The 19,530-nt window shown below is 45.6% G+C and overlaps 1 protein-coding gene across 1 annotated transcript; it reads left to right on the top strand.

Moving 5' to 3' along the window:
* The first annotated feature begins 903 nt into the window (after nt 1-903).
* LOC129823138 (YTH domain-containing family protein 3-like) lies at nt 904-19,258 on the top strand. The gene is made up of 5 exons (XM_055881911.1): nt 904-1,367; nt 1,866-1,890; nt 2,305-2,384; nt 3,415-5,118; nt 16,144-19,258. The coding sequence occupies exons 1-5, from the start codon at nt 1,344-1,346 to the stop codon at nt 16,165-16,167; spliced, it is 1,857 nt and encodes a 618-aa protein (XP_055737886.1). The 5' UTR covers nt 904-1,343; the 3' UTR covers nt 16,168-19,258.
* Nucleotides 19,259-19,530: the final 272 nt, after the last annotated feature.

The following is a 19,530-nucleotide window of genomic DNA, read 5'->3' as shown; positions in this document are numbered from 1 at the left end:
AGCCCTTAACCAACAATGTAGTTTTAAGAAAAATAAGTGTTAAGTAAAAAATAGATAAGTAAAACAAAAAATTAACAAATAGTTAAAGAGAAGCAGTAAAATAACAGTAGCCAGGCTATATACAAGGGGTATAAGTACAGAGTCAATGTGCAGGGGCACAGGTTAATTGAGGTAATTGAGGTAATATGTACATGTATGTAGAGTTAAAGTGACTATGCATAGATAACAATTAGAGAGTAGCAGCAATGTAAAAGAGGGAAGGGGGACAATGCAAATAGTCTGGGTAGCCATTTGATTAGATGTTCAGGAGTCTTATGGCTTGGGGGTAGAAGCTGTTAAGAAACCTTTTGGACCTAGACTTGGCGCTCCGGTACCACTTGCCGTGCGGTAGCAGAGAGAACAATCTTTGACTAGGTCGGTTGGAGTCTTTGACAATTTTTAGGGCCTTCCTCTGACACCGCCTGTGTGTGTTGTACATGCACCCTGGGTTAATTTCCCTGTTTTAAGGACATCTCCCAATCTCTCTGTTATGTGGCAAACCTTCATCTCTGGGTCTTTGTGTTTGGTATAAGACCTTGAGATAGGCTATTGCAGCTGTCCATAAATCCACAATAGCCTACAATTTATAATTCAGGAAAATTACATCTAAATGTAGAATGGTATCTACAGGATGCCATCCAAGTCCACGAGGAGACCTGTATGTGCTGGTAGGCAAATGATTCAATGAAGCCTTTCATGAATGTCATATGCAATAAAAACGTCCAATGACGGTAATCTTTAAACAAGGCATAGATCTGGAGAGAGACATATTCAAATTTATTGAACAGACAGAGACAGATCTGCCTGAAGTCACACAGTTTGTCACAAAACAGGGAACACGTTTATTTCAACAAGGGAAACAAAAGTCTGTTGTGTAGGCTAGAATAAAGAGGAAATCTTCTGAGACATGTCATGTGAAATATGACTGAGTCTGTAACATGACACAGAACGTCACAGGCGGAAGGTCATGGAGCAATAGAACGGAAGCGAGAGTAATAGCACATCCGCCGTTGTGGAATAGTGTATTCCAATCTGGCATTAGGCAGTTTCCGAGTGAGTGATATATTGTAGCCGAACGTCAATTAGATTGGAAACATATAGGCTAACATCATTGACATATATAAAGACGCAATCCTCTGCGCTCGAGAAAAGATTGTAGCGATCTGACGACTGGAGAAAAACACCGCCTCTACATACACAGAGAGATTGGATAACCCGAGACGAGCCGAGAAAAAATACCGGAGTGCAGAAGCAGGAGAAACCGTGGACAGTCACAAACCGCATTCAGTTTCGGCTCCTGGAGGATGTCTGGAACCACCGTCGATCAGGTGCGTATTTTTGGACAACCCACTGTCGTGACGTGTGTCGTTGCAATATGAACTTTGTCAACACTTTCGCCAGCTGCTATCATTCAGAGCGGTGGGCATGCTAAATAACACAGACAAAAGTATTTGATATATGATAGCTAGCTGCTATGTAGGCCGAACCTTGAAGTAGCGTACCGGCTGCTACAAACTCCAGCTTGAGCCGGTTGCTGTATTTTGTACTTGTCTATGCGGCACGTTTACTGGATGTTAGGTGCGTTTGAAAAGAACCCAAAGGAAGCCTTGGATCGATAGGCTAGGACTGAATGCGCTTGAATATGTAGTAATATACAGCCACTGTTATGGAATCATTGCATGTATTTCAGGAGCCTAGGCCTAGCTCACCTCGCATGTTTGCTACCATCACTCTTCTTCCTATCAAACATTTCCCTAATGGGCACATGCACAATCTGATAAATCTCTCTTCCCTATCACGTTTGCACTCATCCATTCTGATGTCAGAGACCCAAAGGACAAGGAAATAAAGGTATGTTTGTCACCTTATTCTTCTACGATGGCATGGTTGTTGTGGAGTTTGATGACAGTCAAACTAACTGCTGTACTAACTCAAGAGTGTAATTAAATAACTGCTCTGATCACTCTTCAACCACCTTTTTTTGACCTGGTGACCTGGTGTCATCAGCCAAAAGTAGGTAAACTAACTCACTTAGCCCTATAACCATACACCACTGTTCTTGTCATATTCTTGGGTGATGTTACCATCTATGTTGTCATACCCCAACTACTTAATGGGAATGTAATGGGGTTTATGAGTAGTTTGTCAAGTGTTAATTATTGGTTTGTAGATCTGTTAAAACACAATAGTTTAATTTAGCTGAGGGACCTTTATGGTTCTATCACATCTAAAGAATAACCTAAGAAAAACATTTTCCCTCTCCAGTACAAAACGGATCAATGCATCAGAAGGATGGAGTAAACGATGAAGACTTTGAACCTTACCTAAGCAGCCAGACAAATCAGGTGTGTGTGAATTCCAATTCTAGCCAAGCCATTCAGCCATGCAGCTTGACATTTCATAGCATACAGAGGATTAGCATTTTGATCTGTATGGACCCTCATAATTGTGTCTGCTAGTGATACAGGCTCAGGCTTCATATGAGGGTGTATAGCAGGGGTACTCAACTATTTGAGAAGGTCCGGTCACACACATTTCCTAGGTGGCAAAGGTGTCATTTATCGGCATAGTAACAATCACCCATCTCGCGATCCATGTGAACAAAGAGAGCTTCAAACCTCTCTGCCAACAACAGCTAGTTTTCCCCTCCCAGAGAGTCGAAGCAAAATTCTTGCATGAGAAATTGGTTTTTGCTAAATTAGCAATTTTTGCCCATTTTAATAGAAATATATTATAGGAAGGTACTTACTTGTTACCCTGAAATTATTTTAATGTTATTTTTTAATTATTATTTTGTGTGGATCCTGTTCTGTATCTGGATGCGGACTGCTGCTTGCCTATTGAAAATGGCCGGTGTATAAAGTATTACCTCTGAATGAAAACACTGTATAGTAAGTCTATGTAATTAAGAAGCCATTGATAGATAATTAACGCTTATTTTTTAAATGGAAAAGTAAAAAAAAAAGAGCTGTGAGTGAAATGATTGTTGATTAAAAAGACTCTGGGTGGTGTTCATCTTCTGCGTGGGTGACGAGCTTACTTCGTCTTAAAGAACTCTAGTGAAATGTAGCCAAGAACCAACCCATCATTGGCCATGCCAATTTACTTATGAAATGAATCTATACAAACTCAGACAAAAACAACAACTGCCAGATTATTTGAACAATGTTGCTGTCTTCACTTCTTGCTAAGGGAAACTGATATTTTATAGAACTAGCATCCATTTCTTCCTCTGAAAGCCAGTCTTGCTCCTTTGAAGAAACGCTGATTTATTTCTTAGTTACGCTTTTGAGCAGAGATGGGCAAGATTAGGTTAGTCTTAGCTTCTATCACTAAGGTCATCCATTAACTGACCGCTGTTCTCCCCATCTACAGAATAACAGCTACCCACCAATGTCCGACCCCTACATACCCAGCTACTATGCTCCCTCCATCGGCTTCCCTTACTCCCTGGGGGAGGCCCCCTGGTCCACTGCGGGGGATCCCCCCATGCCCTACCTGACCACCTATGGACAGATGAGCAACGGCGAGCACCACTTTATCCCCGACGGGGTGTTCAGCCAGCCGGGCGCCCTGGGCAATACCCCTCCCTTCCTCAGCCAGCACGGCTTCAACTTCTTCCCTGGAAACGCAGACTATTCCACCTGGGGCACCAGTGTCTCTCAGGGCCAGTCCACACAGAGCAATGCCTATAGTAATAGTTATGGTTACACCCCTAGTTCCCTGGGGAGAGCTATAGCTGACGGACAGGCGGGCTTCAGCAGTGACGCCCAGCTCAGTAAGGTCCCGGTGCTGAGCAGCATCGAGCAGGGCATGACTGGGTTAAAACTGGACATGGGCGCCGCCATCACCAAGACTGTCGGCTCGCCCCTTGGGGGCACGTTGGGCATGAGTAGCATGGCGGCCAATAACATGCCTCCATTGGTTAGTTCCTCTGCCCCCAAACCCACGTCCTGGGCGGCCATCGCCAGGAAGCCGGCCAAGCCCCAGCCCAAGGTCAAGCCCAAAGCCAACATGGGGATGGGGGCCCCTGCCATTCCCCCGCCGCCCATCAAGCACAACATGAACATTGGCACCTGGGACGATAAGGGCTCCCTCAACAAGCCCCCCTTAGCTCAGGCCATGATGCAACCTCAGACCATGGTGCAGCAGACCCTGATGGGCCAGCCCCAGCCCCTGCTGCAGAGCCCTCTGCCCCACCAACACCAGCACCAACACCAGCACCAACATCAGCACCAGCAGCACCACCAACCCTTTCAGCTGCAGTCCCTCCAGTCTCCCCAACACCCCCAGCAGATGCCCCCAGGCCCCCCTCACCACCACCAACACCCCCACCAGAACTTCTCCCAGCCTGGCCCCCCTCAACCTATGCATCAACACCAACATCCCCAACCCCCACCCCAGAACCGCTGGGTGGCACCCCGGAACAGGGGCACCTTCAACCAAGGAGGGGCGGAAGGCTTTGGGATGGGTGTTGGTGGGGTCCCCATCAGTGCCTCTCCCAGCTCCGGGGAGGTGCACCCCGTGTTAGAGAAACTGCGGGCCCTCAACAACTACAACCCCAAAGACTTTGACTGGAACCTGAAGAACGGCCGTGTGTTCATCATAAAGAGCTACTCTGAGGACGACATCCACCGCTCCATCAAGTACTCCATCTGGTGCAGCACCGAGCACGGCAACAAGCGCCTGGACGGCGCCTACCGTTCGCTGGGGGCCAAGGGGCCCCTCTACCTGTTATTCAGTGTCAACGGCAGCGGTCATTTCTGCGGCGTGGCAGAGATGCGCTCGCCCGTGGATTACAACGCCTACGCAGGCGTCTGGTCTCAGGACAAGTGGAAGGGCAAGTTTGAGGTGAAGTGGGCGTTTGTGAAGGACGTGCCCAACAGCCAGCTGAGGCACATCAGACTGGAGAACAATGACAACAAGCCCGTCACCAACTCCAGGGACACTCAGGAGGTGCCTCTGGAAAAGGCCAAGCAAGTGCTTAAAATGATTGCCACTTTCAAGCATACCACCTCAATCTTTGATGACTTTGCACATTACGAGAAGCGCCAGGAGGAAGAAGAGGCCCTGCGGAGGGTGAGAGAATCATGCTGCTGACTGACACACACAGCCTTTTCCTTGTGGGGACCGGCGAGGTGGCCGCACTTGTCTGAATTTTCCTTGTTTTACGATCCTTGTGAGGACTTCTGGTCCCCACAAGGATAGTAAAACCAAACACACACACACACACACACACACAGCCCTATTGTATCAGCTGGCAGCAGAGTGTGTATATGTGTGAGATGGTCACTCAGTCACACAGTGTAATACTGGTCAGTGTCTAACAGAGGTCATCATCTGGGCTCTCTTAGTTCCTAGGCTTCTTGTCTACTCGAATAATCAATTTCTACCAGTGTCATTAGTCCAAGGTGGTGGGTTCTACCAGTGTCATTAGTCCAAGGTGGTGGGTTCTACCAGTGTCATTAGTCCAAGGTGGTCGGTTCTAAGTGTTATTAGTCCAAGGTGGTGGGTTCTACCAGTGTCATTAGTCCGAGGTGGTGGGTTCTACCAGTGTCATTAGTCCAAGGTGGTGGGTTCTACCAGTGTCATTAGTCCAAGGTGGTGGGTTCTACCAGCGTCATTACATTAGTCCAAGGCGGTGGGTTCTACCAGCGTCATTACATTAGTCCAAGGCGGTGGGTTCTACCAGCGTCATTACATTAGTCCAAGGCGGTGGGTTTACCAGCGTCATTACTCCAAGGCGGCGGGTTCTAAGTGTCATTACTCCAAGGCGGCGGGTTCTAAGTGTCATTACTCCAAGGCGGTGGGTTCTAAGTGTTATTACTCAAGGCGGTGGGTTCTAAGTGTTATTACTCAAGGCGGTGGGTTCTAAGTGTCATTACTCCAAGGCGGTGGGTTCTAAGTGTCATTACTCCAAGGCGGTGGGTTCTAAGTGTCATTACTCCAAGGCGGTGGGTTCTAAGTGTTATTACTCCAAGACGGTGAGGTAGGTTGATGTGTTGAATTAGCAGCTTGTCCCTCAGGCCTGACCATCTCTGCATTGGTCCAACCAGGAAACCCTATCTGATTTGGCAGCCATCTTGTGTGACTGTGTGCTTCTATGAGAGTGATGATTCACCCACGGAACTGGAGAGTGGGACACGCAGGGGTTTTCTGAAACTGTCCGCATTCCTCACATACCTCCTCTCAGACAAAGGCAGAAGTGGTTCTGATCTACCTTTGAACACCAGGCCTCTGGCAGAGACGGGCTCCTCTTGCTTCATTAGCTGTACAGCCCCACTCTATATTCCTCATGTATTTTACTGGGTTTCTATGGCTTCTGTTTTAACATGGTTCAATGGTTTATATTTGAGTAATTCCACAATGTTTTGGGAAACAATTACATTATTCACTGGTTCTTACTTGCGCAAACAGACACACTTTGAGCAATAATATGCATACAACATATTGAAGGCAGAGAACTGAGACAATTCCAATTCACACATGATTATAATACACACTTGTACATGTGTGAAATAGGCATCAAGCTAGTTATTGTTATAGGACCAGCTAGGAAATCTAGGAAACATATTAAAACCGTTTATTTTAAGGCAACACTGCACACGTTCTTCATTAAAAATACATATGCTAATCTTATTATATTAAAGGCCCAGTGGAGTCAAAATGTGATTTCCCTATATGTTATGTATATTTCTACACTGAGGTTGGAATACTACTGTGAAATTGGGAAAATTATGATAATGCCCTTTTAGTGTAAGTGCGATTTGAAAAGACCACCTGACATTTCAGCCTGTTTTGGTGGGATGGAGTTTTGGCCTGCCTGGTGATATCACCAGGTGGTATATTAGTTAATAGACCAATAAGGAGTTCCAAACCTCTCTTCCAATAACAGCTAGTTTTAAAAAATCCCCTCCCCACTCAGACAGCTTCCAGACAGTCCTAGCAAAATTCTTGCTTTAGAAATTGCTCCTTGCAAAGAAGATATTTTTGAAAACAATCACATTAAGGTACTTCATTGTTACCCAGAAATGATTTGATATTGAGATAAAAATGGCAGGATTGGACCGTTAAGAACCCCACCCCCCCACACTCACAACCTTTTAATTTTCTTCTTCCTACTTTCTGTCTGTCTCTTCATTTCCCTCCCCCTTGCTCTCCTTCTCCCTCTCTCTCCCCCATCTGTCTATCTCTCCTTCCCTCTGTCCTTTTCCCTCTCTGGCTCCCTCCCTCTATATTGATGCTGGTGTACTGACTCTTGGTTCCTGACCTTGTTAATATTTACCGGGTAACACTCTCATAAATATTTCAAGTCCATGTTTTCAGGAGCACTGAAAACAACCTGTCAGTAGGAAATGTGTTTTGACTGAAGCCAAGGTAGCGTTGTGTAGCCTAGCGTGGGGCAAGCGGCTGGCACTGCTTTTGTAGCCCTGACCCCTCTACATGACTGCCCAGGACCTGACAGAACCCATCCTCGTCCCTCCCTCACCCTCCCCAGCCTGACAAGGTTAATTGACCTCCATTGTTAGGCCTCTCTTCTCTCTGAGGACTGTCAGGTGGAGCGGTCTGCAGTATGTTGTCCCAGACAGAGGGTTGATGCTAAGCAGAAGCTAACTGTGGAGACTGAGGTTGTATACAGGATTGAGGATATAGACCGATACTGAACAAAAAATTGTCCCTAATCTATGGATTTCACATGGGAAGGGGACTTAGCCATGGGTGGGCCTGGGAAGGCATAGGCCCACACACTTGGGAGCCAGGCCCAGCCAATCAGAATTAGTTTTTCCCCACAAAAGGGCTTTACTACAGACAGAAATACTCCTCAGTTTCATCAGCTGTCAGGGTGGCTGGTCTCAGACGATCCAGGTGAAGAAGCTGGAAGTGGAGGTCCTGGGCTGGCGTGGTTACACGTGGTCTGCTGTTGTGAGGCCGGTTGGATGTATTGTCAAATTCTCTAAAATGAGATTCTTTGGCAACAACACTGGTGGACATTCCTGCAGTCAGCATGCCAATTGCATGCTCCCTCAAAACTGGCGTTGTGTGAAAAACTGCTCATTTTAGAGTGGCCTTTTTATTGTCCACAGCACAAGGTGCAACTGTGTAATGATCATGCTGTTGAATCAGCTTCTTGATATGCCACACCTGTCAGGTGGATGGATTATCTTGGCAAAGGAGAAATGCTTACTAACAGGGATGTAAACGAATTTGAGAGAAATAAGCATTTTGTGCAGATGGAACATTTCTGGGATCTTTAATTTCAGCTCATGAAGCATGGGATCAACACTTTACATGTTGTGTTTATATTTTTGTTCAGTGTAGATAAGTGGATTGTAATATTTGCAGAGGTGTGTTTGTCAGGGTCATGTGGGATGTGTGTGTCAATGCGGCAATATGGCAGGCAAATCAATGTTTATTTGTCACATGCTTCGTAAACAACAGGTGTAGACTAACAATGACATGCTTACCTACTGGCCCTTCCCAGCAATGCAGAGAGAAAGAAAATAGAGAAATAATAACAAATAATACACGTCATAATAAACCCTTCAGTAGGTGGGTGGGTGGATGTGCGTGGGTGGATGTGGTAGCCTCAGGTGACTGAATAAAGGATGGTCTCTGTGGGCACAGACACACTGAGGAGGCCTTTGTTTCCCCAGCTACCCAGGCCAGGTCAGGCTTCAGCCCCAGCACCAGACAGAGTATCCCTACTGGGGATAGAGTTACTCTGGAGGCCCAGGTCTCACTGGGGCTTTCCCTTGCTGTGTCCACTGACACTGACACCTTCCACCCTTCAAAGGGACCACTGTTTTACCTAGGAAATGGGAGAGTTAGTCTATATAAAGCCCTGAAGTTTGTCATGTCCGTACATTGTTTTGAGTTTACTGTGTTTTTATAGCTTGGATAAGCACAACTTTGTGTACAAACTTTGCTTGACAGCAAATTTTGGAAGTGATTTGTGTGTTGTGTGTGTGAGAGTATTAGAATGCACTGTGCAGCCAGGCCTGTATTTGTGTATGTCAATAAATGAACGGTTGGGGAGTAAACTGACAGACCTGCTTTTCTCATGGTTTTAAGGAGTCAATAGAGCACAACCATCCAGTCCTCCTTTCGCTCTCTCGCGCTCTTTCTTTCTCTCTCCTACTCTCTCTCTTGCTCTCTCGCGCTCTCTCTCTCTCGCGCTCTCTCTCTCTCGCGCTCTCGCTCTCTCCTTCTCTCTCTCCTTCACTCTCTCTCACGCTCTCTCGCTCTCTCTCTCACGCTCTCTCGCTCTCTCCCTCTCTCCCTCTCGCTCTCACTCTTTTCTCTCTGTCTGTTTCTTTCTCTCCTTCTCTCTCTCGCTCTCTCGCTCTCTCGCTCTCTCTCGCTCTCTCTCGCTCTCTCTCACTCTCTCTCGCTCTCTCTCACTCTCTCTCACGCTCTCTCGCTCTCTCCCTCTCGCTCTCACTCTTTTCTCTCTGTCTGTTTCTTTCTCTCCTTCTCTCTTTCTTTCTCTCTCGCTCTCTTATATATTTTTATATATATATACACACACACACCGTTGAAGTCGGAAGTTTACATACACTTAGGTTGGAGTCATTAACTCGTTTTTCAACCACTCCACAAATTTCTTGTTAATAAACTATAGTTTTGGCAAGTCAGTTAGGACATCTACTTTGTGCATGACACAAGTAATATTTCCAACAATTTTTTACGGATAGATTATTTCACTTATAATTCACTGTGTCACAATTCCAGAGGGTCAGAAGTTTACATACACTAAGTTGACTGTGCCTTCTAAACAGCTTGGAAAATTCCAGAAAATTATGTAATGGCTTTATAAGCTTCTGATAGGCTAATTGACATAATTTGAGTCAATTGGAGGTGTACCTGTGGATGTATTTCAAGACCTACCTTCAAACTCAGTGCCTCTTTGCTTGACATCATGGGAAAATCAAAAGAAATCAGCCAAGACCTCAGAAAAATTATTGAAGACCTCCACAAGTCTGGTTCATCCTTGGGAGCAATTTCCAAATACCTGAAGGTACCATGTTCATCTGTACAAACAATAGTAGCAAGTATAAACACCATGGGACCACGCAGCCGTCATACCGCTCAGGAAGATACGTTCATCTCCTAGAGATGAACGTATGTTGGTGCGAAAAGTACAAATCAATCCTAGAGCAGCAGCAAAGGACCTTCTGAAGATGCTGGAGGAAACAGGTATAAAAGTATCTATGTCCACAGTAAAACGAGTCCTATATCAACATAACCTGAAAGGCCGCTCAGCAAGGAAGAAGCCACTGCTCCAAAACCGCCATAAAAATTCCAGACTACGGTTTGCAACTGCACATGGGGACAAAGATTGTACTTTTTGGAGAAATGTCCTCTGGTCTGATGAAACCAAAATAATGACAATTGTTATGTTTGGAGGAAAAAGGTGGAGGCTTGCAAGCTGAAGAACACCATCCCAACCATGAAGCACGGGGGTGGCAGCATCATATTGTGGGGGTGCTTTGCTGCAGGAGGGACTGATGCACTTCACAAAATAGATGGAGGTAGGAAAATGATGTGGAGATATTGAAGCAACAGCTCAAGACATCAGTCAGGAAGTTAAAGCTTGGTCACAAATGGGTCTTCCAAATGGACAATGACCCCAAACATATTTCCAAAGTTGCAGCAAAATGGCCTAAGGACAACAAAGTCAAGGTATTGGAGTGGTCATCACAAAGCCCTGACCTCAATCCCATTGAACATTTGTGGGCAAAACTGAAAAAGCATGTGCGACCAATGAGGCCTACACACCTGACTCAGTTACACCATCTCTGTCAGGAGGAATGGGCCAAAATTCGCCCAACTTATTGTGGGAAGCTTGTGGAAGGCTACCTGAAACGTTTGACCCAAGTTAAACAATTTAAAGGCAATGCTACCAAATACACTCAATTAGTATGTAAACTTCTGACCCGCTGGGAATGAGATGAATGAAATAAAAGCTGAAATAAATAATTCTCTCTACTATTATTCTGACATTTCACATTCTTAAAATAAAGTGAGGATCCTAACTGACCCAAGACAGGGAATTTTTACTGGGATTAAATGTCAAGAAATGTGAAAAACTGAGTTTAAATGTATTTGGCTAAGGTGTATGTAAACTTCTGACTTCAACTGTGTGTGTGTATATATATATATATATATATATATCCCTCTCTCTTTCTATCTCTATCTCTATTTATCTTACTCTCTATCTATCCCTCTCTCTCCTACTCCCTCTCTCTCTATCCCTCTCTCTCTCCTCATCTCTTTCCTCCATCTCCCCCTCCATCATAGTGATTAACTGTGCCATGATTTATTAGCCTTCCTGCCTGCTCATAAAAATGACTACAACCAGACAGACATTCTGCTGGATGGAGAGAAGGGGGGTGGAGGGGGTAGAGATGGGGATTGGAGGGGAGGGGAGGAAGGGGGGAGGGGTACAGATGGGGGTGGAGGGGGTAGAGATGGGGATTGGAGGGGAGGAAGGGGGGAGGGGTACAGATGGAGATTGGAGGGGGAGGATCTGGTACAGATGGAGATTGGAGGGGGGTAGCGAGGGAGGGGATGGGGATTGGAGGGGGAGGAGGGTGTAGAGATGGGGATTGAAGGGGGAGGAGGGGGTGGAGATGGGGATTGGAGGAGGGGGTGGGGATTGGAGGAGGGGTGGGGGTGTGGATTGGAGGAGGGGGTGGAGATGGGGATTGGAGTGGGGGGTGGAGATGGGGATTGGAGGAGGGTGTGTAGTTGGGGATTGGACGGGGTGGAGGAGGGGTGGAGTTGGGGATTGGAGTGTGTGGAGATGGAGATTGGAAGGGGGGAGGAGGAGTCAAGGATGGGGATTGGAGGGGGGGTTAGAGATGGGGATTGGAGGGAAGGGAGGGGGTAGAGATGGAGATTGGAAGGGGGGAGGAGGGGGCAGAGATGGAGATTGGAAGGGGGAAGCGGGGGCAGAGATGGAGATTGGAAGGGGGAAGCGGGGGCAGAGATGGGGATTGGAGGGGCAGAGATGGAGATTGGAGGGGCAGAGATGGAGATTGGAGGGGCAGAGATGGAGATTGGAGGGGCAGAGATGGAGATTGGAGGGGCAGAGATGGAGATTGGAGGGGCAGAGATGGAGATTGGAGGGGCAGAGATGGAGATTGGAAGAGGGGCAGAGATGGAGATTGGAAGAGGGGCAGAGATGGAGATTGGAAGGGGGAAGCGGGGGCAGAGATGGGGATTGGAGGGGCAGAGATGGGGATTGGAAGAGGGGCAGAGATGGAGATTGGAAGGGGGAAGCGGGGGCAGAGATGGGGATTGGAAGAGGGGCAGAGATGGAGATTGGAGGGGCAGAGATGGAGATTGGAAGAGGGGCAGAGATGGAGATTGGAAGAGGGGCAGAGATGGAGATTGGAGGGGCAGAGATGGGGATTGGAAGAGGGGCAGAGATGGAGATTGGAAGAGGGGCAGAGATGGAGATTGGAAGAGGGGCAGAGATGGAGATTGGAAGAGGGGCAGAGATGGAGATTGGAAGAGGGGCAGAGATGGAGATTGGAGGGGCAGAGATGGGGATTGGAGGGGCAGAGATGGGGATTGGAAGAGGGGCAGAGATGGAGATTGGAGGGGCAGAGATGGGGATTGGAGGGGCAGAGATGGAGATTGGAAGAGGGGCAGAGATGGAGATTGGAGGGGCAGAGATGGGGATTGGAGGGGCAGAGATGGGGATTGGAAGAGGGGCAGAGATGGAGATTGGAGGGGCAGAGATGGGGATTGGAGGGGCAGAGATGGAGATTGGAGGGGCAGAGATGGAGATTGGAAGAGGGGCAGAGATGGAGATTGGAGGGGAGGAGGAGGGGGCTGAGATGGAGATGGGAATTGGAGGGGGGGACAGATGTAGATGGCAATTGGAGGGGGAGGAGGGGGCAGAGATGGAGATTGGAGGGGCAGAGATGGGGATTGGAGGGGCAGAGATGGGGATTGGAGGGGCAGAGATGGAGATTGGAGGGGCAGAGATGGAGATTGGAGGGGCAGAGATGGAGATTGGAGGGGCAGAGATGGGGATTGGAGGGGAGGAGATGGAGATTGGAAGAGGGGCAGAGATGGAGATTGGAAGAGGGGCAGAGATGGAGATTGGAAGAGGGGCAGAGATGGAGATTGGAAGGGGGAAGCGGGGGCAGAGATGGGGATTGGAAGGGGGGCAGAGATGGAGATTGGAAGGGGGAAGCGGGGGCAGAGATGGGGATTGGAAGGGGGGCAGAGATGGAGATTGGAAGGGGGAAGCGGGGGCAGAGATGGAGATTGGAAGGGGGAAGCGGGGGCAGAGATGGGGATTGGAAGGGGGGCAGAGATGGAGATTGGAGGGGCAGAGATGGAGATTGGAAGAGGGGCAGAGATGGAGATTGGAAGAGGGGCAGAGATGGAGATTGGAAGAGGGGCAGAGATGGAGATTGGAAGAGGGGCAGAGATGGAGATTGGAGGGGCAGAGATGGGGATTGGAAGAGGGGCAGAGATGGAGATTGGAAGAGGGGCAGAGATGGAGATTGGAAGGGGGAAGCGGGGGCAGAGATGGGGATTGGAAGGGGGGCAGAGATGGAGATTGGAGGGGAGGAGGAGGGGGCTGAGATGGAGATGGGAATTGGAGGGGGGGACAGATGTAGATGGCAATTGGAGGGGGAGGAGGGGGCAGAGATGGAGATTGGAGGGGGAGATGGGGAGGAGGGGGCAGAGATAAATAAATAAAAAATTGTCACATGCGCCGAATCCAACAGGTGTAGACCTTACCGTGAAATGCTTACTTACAAACCCTTAACCAACAATGCAGTTCAAGAAATAGAGTAAAAAAATAAATAAACTACAGTTAAAAAAAAATGATAAAATCAAAAAGTAACACAAAAATGACATAACAATAACAAGGCTATATACGGGGGTACCAGTACCGAGGGAATGTGCGGGGGTACAGGTTTGTTGAGGTTATTTGTAAAGTGACTATGCATAGATAATAAACAGCGAGGAGCAGCAGTGTAAAAACAAAGGGGGGGTCAATGTAAATAGTCAGGGTGGGCATTGGATTAATTGGGGTTTGGAGGGGATGAGGGGGCATACAGTGCATTCAGAAAGTATTCAGATCCATTCACTTTTTTGCTACGTTACAGCCTTATTCTAAAATGGATTCAATTAATGTTTGTTCCTCGTCAATCTACACACAATACCCCATAATAACAAAGGGGAAACTGTTTTTTGGAATTTTTGCAAATTTATAAAAAATAAAAAACAGTAATATTCAGACCCTTTGCTATGAGACTCGAAATTGATTTCAGGTGCATCCTGTTTCCATTGATCATCCTTGAGATGTTTCTACAACTTAATAGAAGTCCACCTGTGGTAAACTTGTCTATATGAGGTTCCACATTTGGCAGTGAATGTCAGAGAAAAAACCAAGCCATGAGGTTGAAGGAATTGTCCGTAGAGCTCTGAGACAGGATTGTGTCGAGGCACAGATCTGGAGAAGAGTACCAAAAAATGTCTGCAGTATTGAAAGTCCCCAAGAACACTGTGGCCTCCATCATTCTTAAATGGAAGAGGTTTGGAACCATAAAGATTCTTCCGGGAGGTGATCAAAAATACGATGGTCACTCTGACAGAGCTCCAGAGAACCTCTGTGGAGATGGGAGAACCTTCCAGAAGGACAACCATCTCTGTAGCACTCCACCAATTTATGGTAGAATGGCCAGACGGGAGCCACTCCTCAGTAAAAGGCACATGACAGCACGCTTGCAGTTTGCCAGGCACCTAATGGACTCTCAGATCATGAGAAACAAGATTCTCTGGTCTGATGAAACCAAGATTGAACTCTTTGGCCTGAATGCCAAGTGTCACTTCTGAAGGAAACCTGGCACCATCCCTACGGTGAAGCATGGTGGTGGCAGCATCATGCTGTGGGGATGTTTTTCAGTGTCAGGGACTGGGAGACTAGTCAGGACCGAGGGAAAGATGAACAGAGCACAGTACAGAGAGATCTTTGATGAAAACCTGCTCCAGCGCCCTCAGGACCTTAGACTGGGGCGAAGGTTCACCTTCTAACAGGACAACGACCCTAAGCACACAGCCAAGACAATGCAGGAGTGGCTTCGGGACAACTTGAACCCGATTGAACATCTCTGGAGAGACCTGAAAATAGCTGTGCAGCGACGCTCCCCATCCAACCTGACAGCTTGAGAGGATCTGCAGAGAAGAATGGGAGAAACTCTTCAAATACAGGTGTGCCAAGCCTGTAGCGTCACACCCAAGAAGACTCAATACTGTAATTGCTGCTAAAGGGGCTTCAACAAGGTACTGAGTTAAGGGTCTGAATTCTTATGTAAATTTGATATTTCAGTATATATATTTTTTTAAGATACATTTGCTAACATTTCTAAACCTGTTTTTGCCCTGTCATCATGGGGAATTGTGTGTAGATTGATGAGGGAAAAAAACTATTTAATCCATTTTAGAATACGGCTGTAACATAACAAAATACGGAAAAAGTCTAGGGGTCTGAATACTTTCAGAATGCACTGTAGGGGAGGAGGGGTTTGAAATGGGGGTTTGAGGGGAGGAGGGGGTAGAGATGGGGGTTTGAGGGGTTGAGGGTAGGAGGGGGTAGAGATGGGAGTTTGAGGAGTTGAGTGGGTAGAGATGGGGGGTGTATTTCAGTGGGTAGAGATGGGGGTTTAAGGGGTTGAGGGGAGGAGGGGTTAGAAATGGGGGGTAAGGGGAGGAGGGGTTAGAAATGGGGGGGTAAGGGGAGGAGGGGTTAGAGATGGGGATGTATTTCAGCTGGAGATAATAAGGATGAAATAAAGTAGGTTTTGAGTTCCACATGCAGAAACTCAACTCTGTGGAAATCTTCAGTAGACACCACTGTGTGAATTAAGCTAATTTTGAAGTGAAGCACGCATTTCTTCCGTTAGCTTACATCCAAGGGCCAAATCCTATCACAGAGCTTTCATCACATGAACAGAGAACAAGAGATCAAAAAAAGACATTACCCTGAGTATGTTTTGTAACAGCATTCCATTTGTTTTGTCTCCCACTTACATATCCTCTAATTTTGTCCCCCCCCTCTCTCCCTCTCCCCAGGAGCGGAATAGAAATCAACAGTAACTTTAAAGAGAACTCCTTGCTAGAGGTACAACACTAACGACGTAGGACCTTAAATAATTAGCCTAACTACGCAGAAGAAAGGGTCCTGCCATCTTTTCTGCTGAAGACTACAACAACAAAGAGGCCATATCTCACGACGTGAACACCACGATGGACTCACCTGTATCAGTTCTCTGGTGCATCAATCTACCCTAGTGTTCCTGTCTCTGAACAAAAATAAAGAACATTACTCACTTTAAACTCTCTCTTTAAGCACTTTCAGTCCACCTAAAGCAGCCTCTACCAATACCCTTTACTCTCTAATAACTCTTATATCTCACTTATATCTCTCTTTCTGGACTTCTGTTTGTAATAACTGACTAACCAGTGTAGTTAGTTTTTCTGAGGATTTTACCAGACTTGTAGTTTTTTGTTTCGTTTTTTTTATGCCTCCAAAATATTGGGGGAAGAAAATGTGTTCTCCCCTTCCCCTCGATGAACGTTAGCGCCTTCAGAAGAGATGAAAAGATATTACATGTATAACAAAATATTTTACTTGAATCTACACTCAGCTTGTGATTGATTGACAGGTGAGGGGAACGACAGGAAACGGCCATAATCATGCCAATCATTAGATGGACCCCCCTTATTCCTGCCCCTTTGTTTCTGCATCTTTTTCTGTGTACCAAAAGATGAGGTGGATGATGTAGTGAGCTGGGTGAATGCCAGTTAATGCACATGTTAGTTTTTTCTCTCGTGATTATCATGTCATTCTGAAGTCCATTTGTCTGAGGAGAAATCTGCTCCACGGTAACGGTTTCCTTGGTAGCTGTCAGTATCTTCAGGCTAAAGCTGGGGCCTGTTCAGGAGGTTGCAATGTTACACAACATTCAGATAGAAAATGTGTCCAATAGATCTGATTCTCTGTCATGTAGATGAGAACAGGAAATAGTTTTAGCTTTAAACATGATGTTTCTATCAGCAGTGTTGTGCAACGTTTTACCTGACTGAACAGGCTTCAGGCTCTCTGTCTCTGAAGAACTCTGGAACGCTTTTGGGATGACCCTCCCTGGTTTTCCTAGGTCCAGGTATAAGTTACCGTTAACCACAGATCTGGGACCAGATGCTCTACCCCATCTCCTAACCTAAACCATTAGGGGGATGACAATATATCTGGTACTGGATCAGTGGTTAGGAGTGATTTTTGCCTACTGCCGATTGCTGCTTGGTTACAGAGGGGTATCCCAAAAGCTGAACATCACCAAGGAAGTGAGCGTTTCTCCTCAAGATGATTCACTAGTGAAAAATAAACATTACCCATGTTTAGCATAACAAATGCTTCTGAGATGTGTCTTCTTGCGGTCTGTTGTGTGTATGTGATAGTATCGATGTGTGAGCAATAACCCTGTCATCCATTTTCTGTTTCTGCACTTGGATGATCCTAAATATTACAGATGTTTTACTGGCACCAAGGCTTTTTATTTTATTTAACTAGGCAAATCAGTTAAGAACAAATTCTTATTTTCAATGACGGCCTAGGAACAGTGGGTTAACTGCCTTGTTCAGGGGCGGAACAACAGATTTGTGCTTTGTCAGCTCGGCGATTCGATCTTGCAATCTCTCGGTTCCTAGTCCAACACTCTAACCACTAGGCTCCGCTGCCGCCCCACTCCTCCATCAAGACTGATACTGTAGGGCAGGCATCATCAGCTAGATTCAACCGCGGGACAATTATTTTTTTGAGCAGATGGTGGGCTGGAACATAATTACAAATAATTTGTAGACTGCAAATTGATGGCAAGAAGCCCAAACAGATATAATATTTGACTTAAACATAATCATTTTAAACCTTTGTATACATTCACGTCTCTATTATGCATGGGAATACTTGGGAACATATTTCCTAAATTAAAATCACTTTTAGCTGATTTCCTGGTGATTTATGTATTTTATGTCCAACAATGAAAATAAAGTATATGTAATGTATCATTGTTGTAATATGTACAGTGCCAGTCAAAAGTTTAAACACACCTACTCATTCAAGGGTTTTTCTTTATTTTTACTATTTTCTACATTGTAGAATAATAGTGAAGACATCAATACTACGAAATAACACATATGGAATCATGTTGTAACCAGAAGTGTTAAATCAAAATATATTTAATATTTGAGATTTTTCAATGTAGCCACCCTTTGTCACCTGGAATGCATTTCAATTAACAGGTGTGCCTCGTTAATTTGTGGAATTTCTTTCCTTCTTAATGCGTTTGTGGTGGTAAACAAAAGATAGCCCTATTTGGTAAAACACCAAGTCCATATTATGGCAAACGGCTCAAATAAGCAAAGAGAATTGACAGTCCATCATTACTTTAAGACATCAGTCAATCTATTCGAAAAACTATCAAGCGCTTTGATGAAACTGGCTCTCATGAGCACCACCACAGGAAAGGAAGACCCAGAGTTACCTCTACTGCAGAGGATAAGTTCATTAGAGTGTTTTTGGGTTGCTACTTGATTCCGTATGTTAGTTTTGATGTCTTCACTAGCACCCTCTTTGGGTCATTGTCCTGGTGGCTACTTTGAAGAATCTCAAATATAAAATCTATTTTAATTTGTTTAACACTTTCTGGTTACTACATGATCCCATATGTGTTATTTCGTAGTTTTGATGTCTTCACTATTAACCTACAATGTAGAAAAAAAGTTTTAAAAAACGTAAAAACCCTTGAATGAGAAGGTGTGTCCAAACTTTTGACTGGTACTGTACATATACATTACCGTTCAAAATTTTTGGGTCACTTAGAAATTTCCTTGTTTTTGAAAGAAAGCATTTTTTGTCCATTAATTAAATACAGTGTACACATTGTTAATGTTGTAAATGACTACTGTAGCTGGAAACGGCAGATTATTTAATGGAATATCTACACAGGCGTACAGAGGCCCATTATCAGCAACCATCACTCCTGTGTTCCAATGGCACATAGTGTTGGCTAATCCAAGTTTATCATTTTAAAAGGCTAATTCATCATTAGAAAACCCTTTTGCAATTATGTTATTACAGCTGAAAACTTTTGTGCTAATTAAAGAAGCAATAAAACTGGCCTTTAGACTAGTTGAGTATCTGGAGCATCAGCATTTGTGGGTTTGATCACAGGCTCAAAATGGCCAGAAACCAAGAACTTTCCTCTGAAACTCATCAGTCTATTCTTGTTCTGAGAAATGAAGGCTATTCCATGGGAGAAATTACCAATAGTACAATACTATACATACATATATACATGCATACATACACACTGCATATATACAGATACATAATATGTACATGTAGGTAGAGTTATTGAAGTGACTATGCATAGATAATAGCAGAGAGTAGCAGCAGCGTAG

The sequence above is a fragment of the Salvelinus fontinalis genome, chromosome 25 (genome assembly GCF_029448725.1).
Source record: "Salvelinus fontinalis isolate EN_2023a chromosome 25, ASM2944872v1, whole genome shotgun sequence".
NCBI classification, from domain to species: Eukaryota; Metazoa; Chordata; class Actinopteri; order Salmoniformes; family Salmonidae; genus Salvelinus; species Salvelinus fontinalis.
The sequence above is the reverse complement of the archived record's forward strand: the minus strand, read 5'-3'. Positions and strand labels throughout refer to the sequence as shown.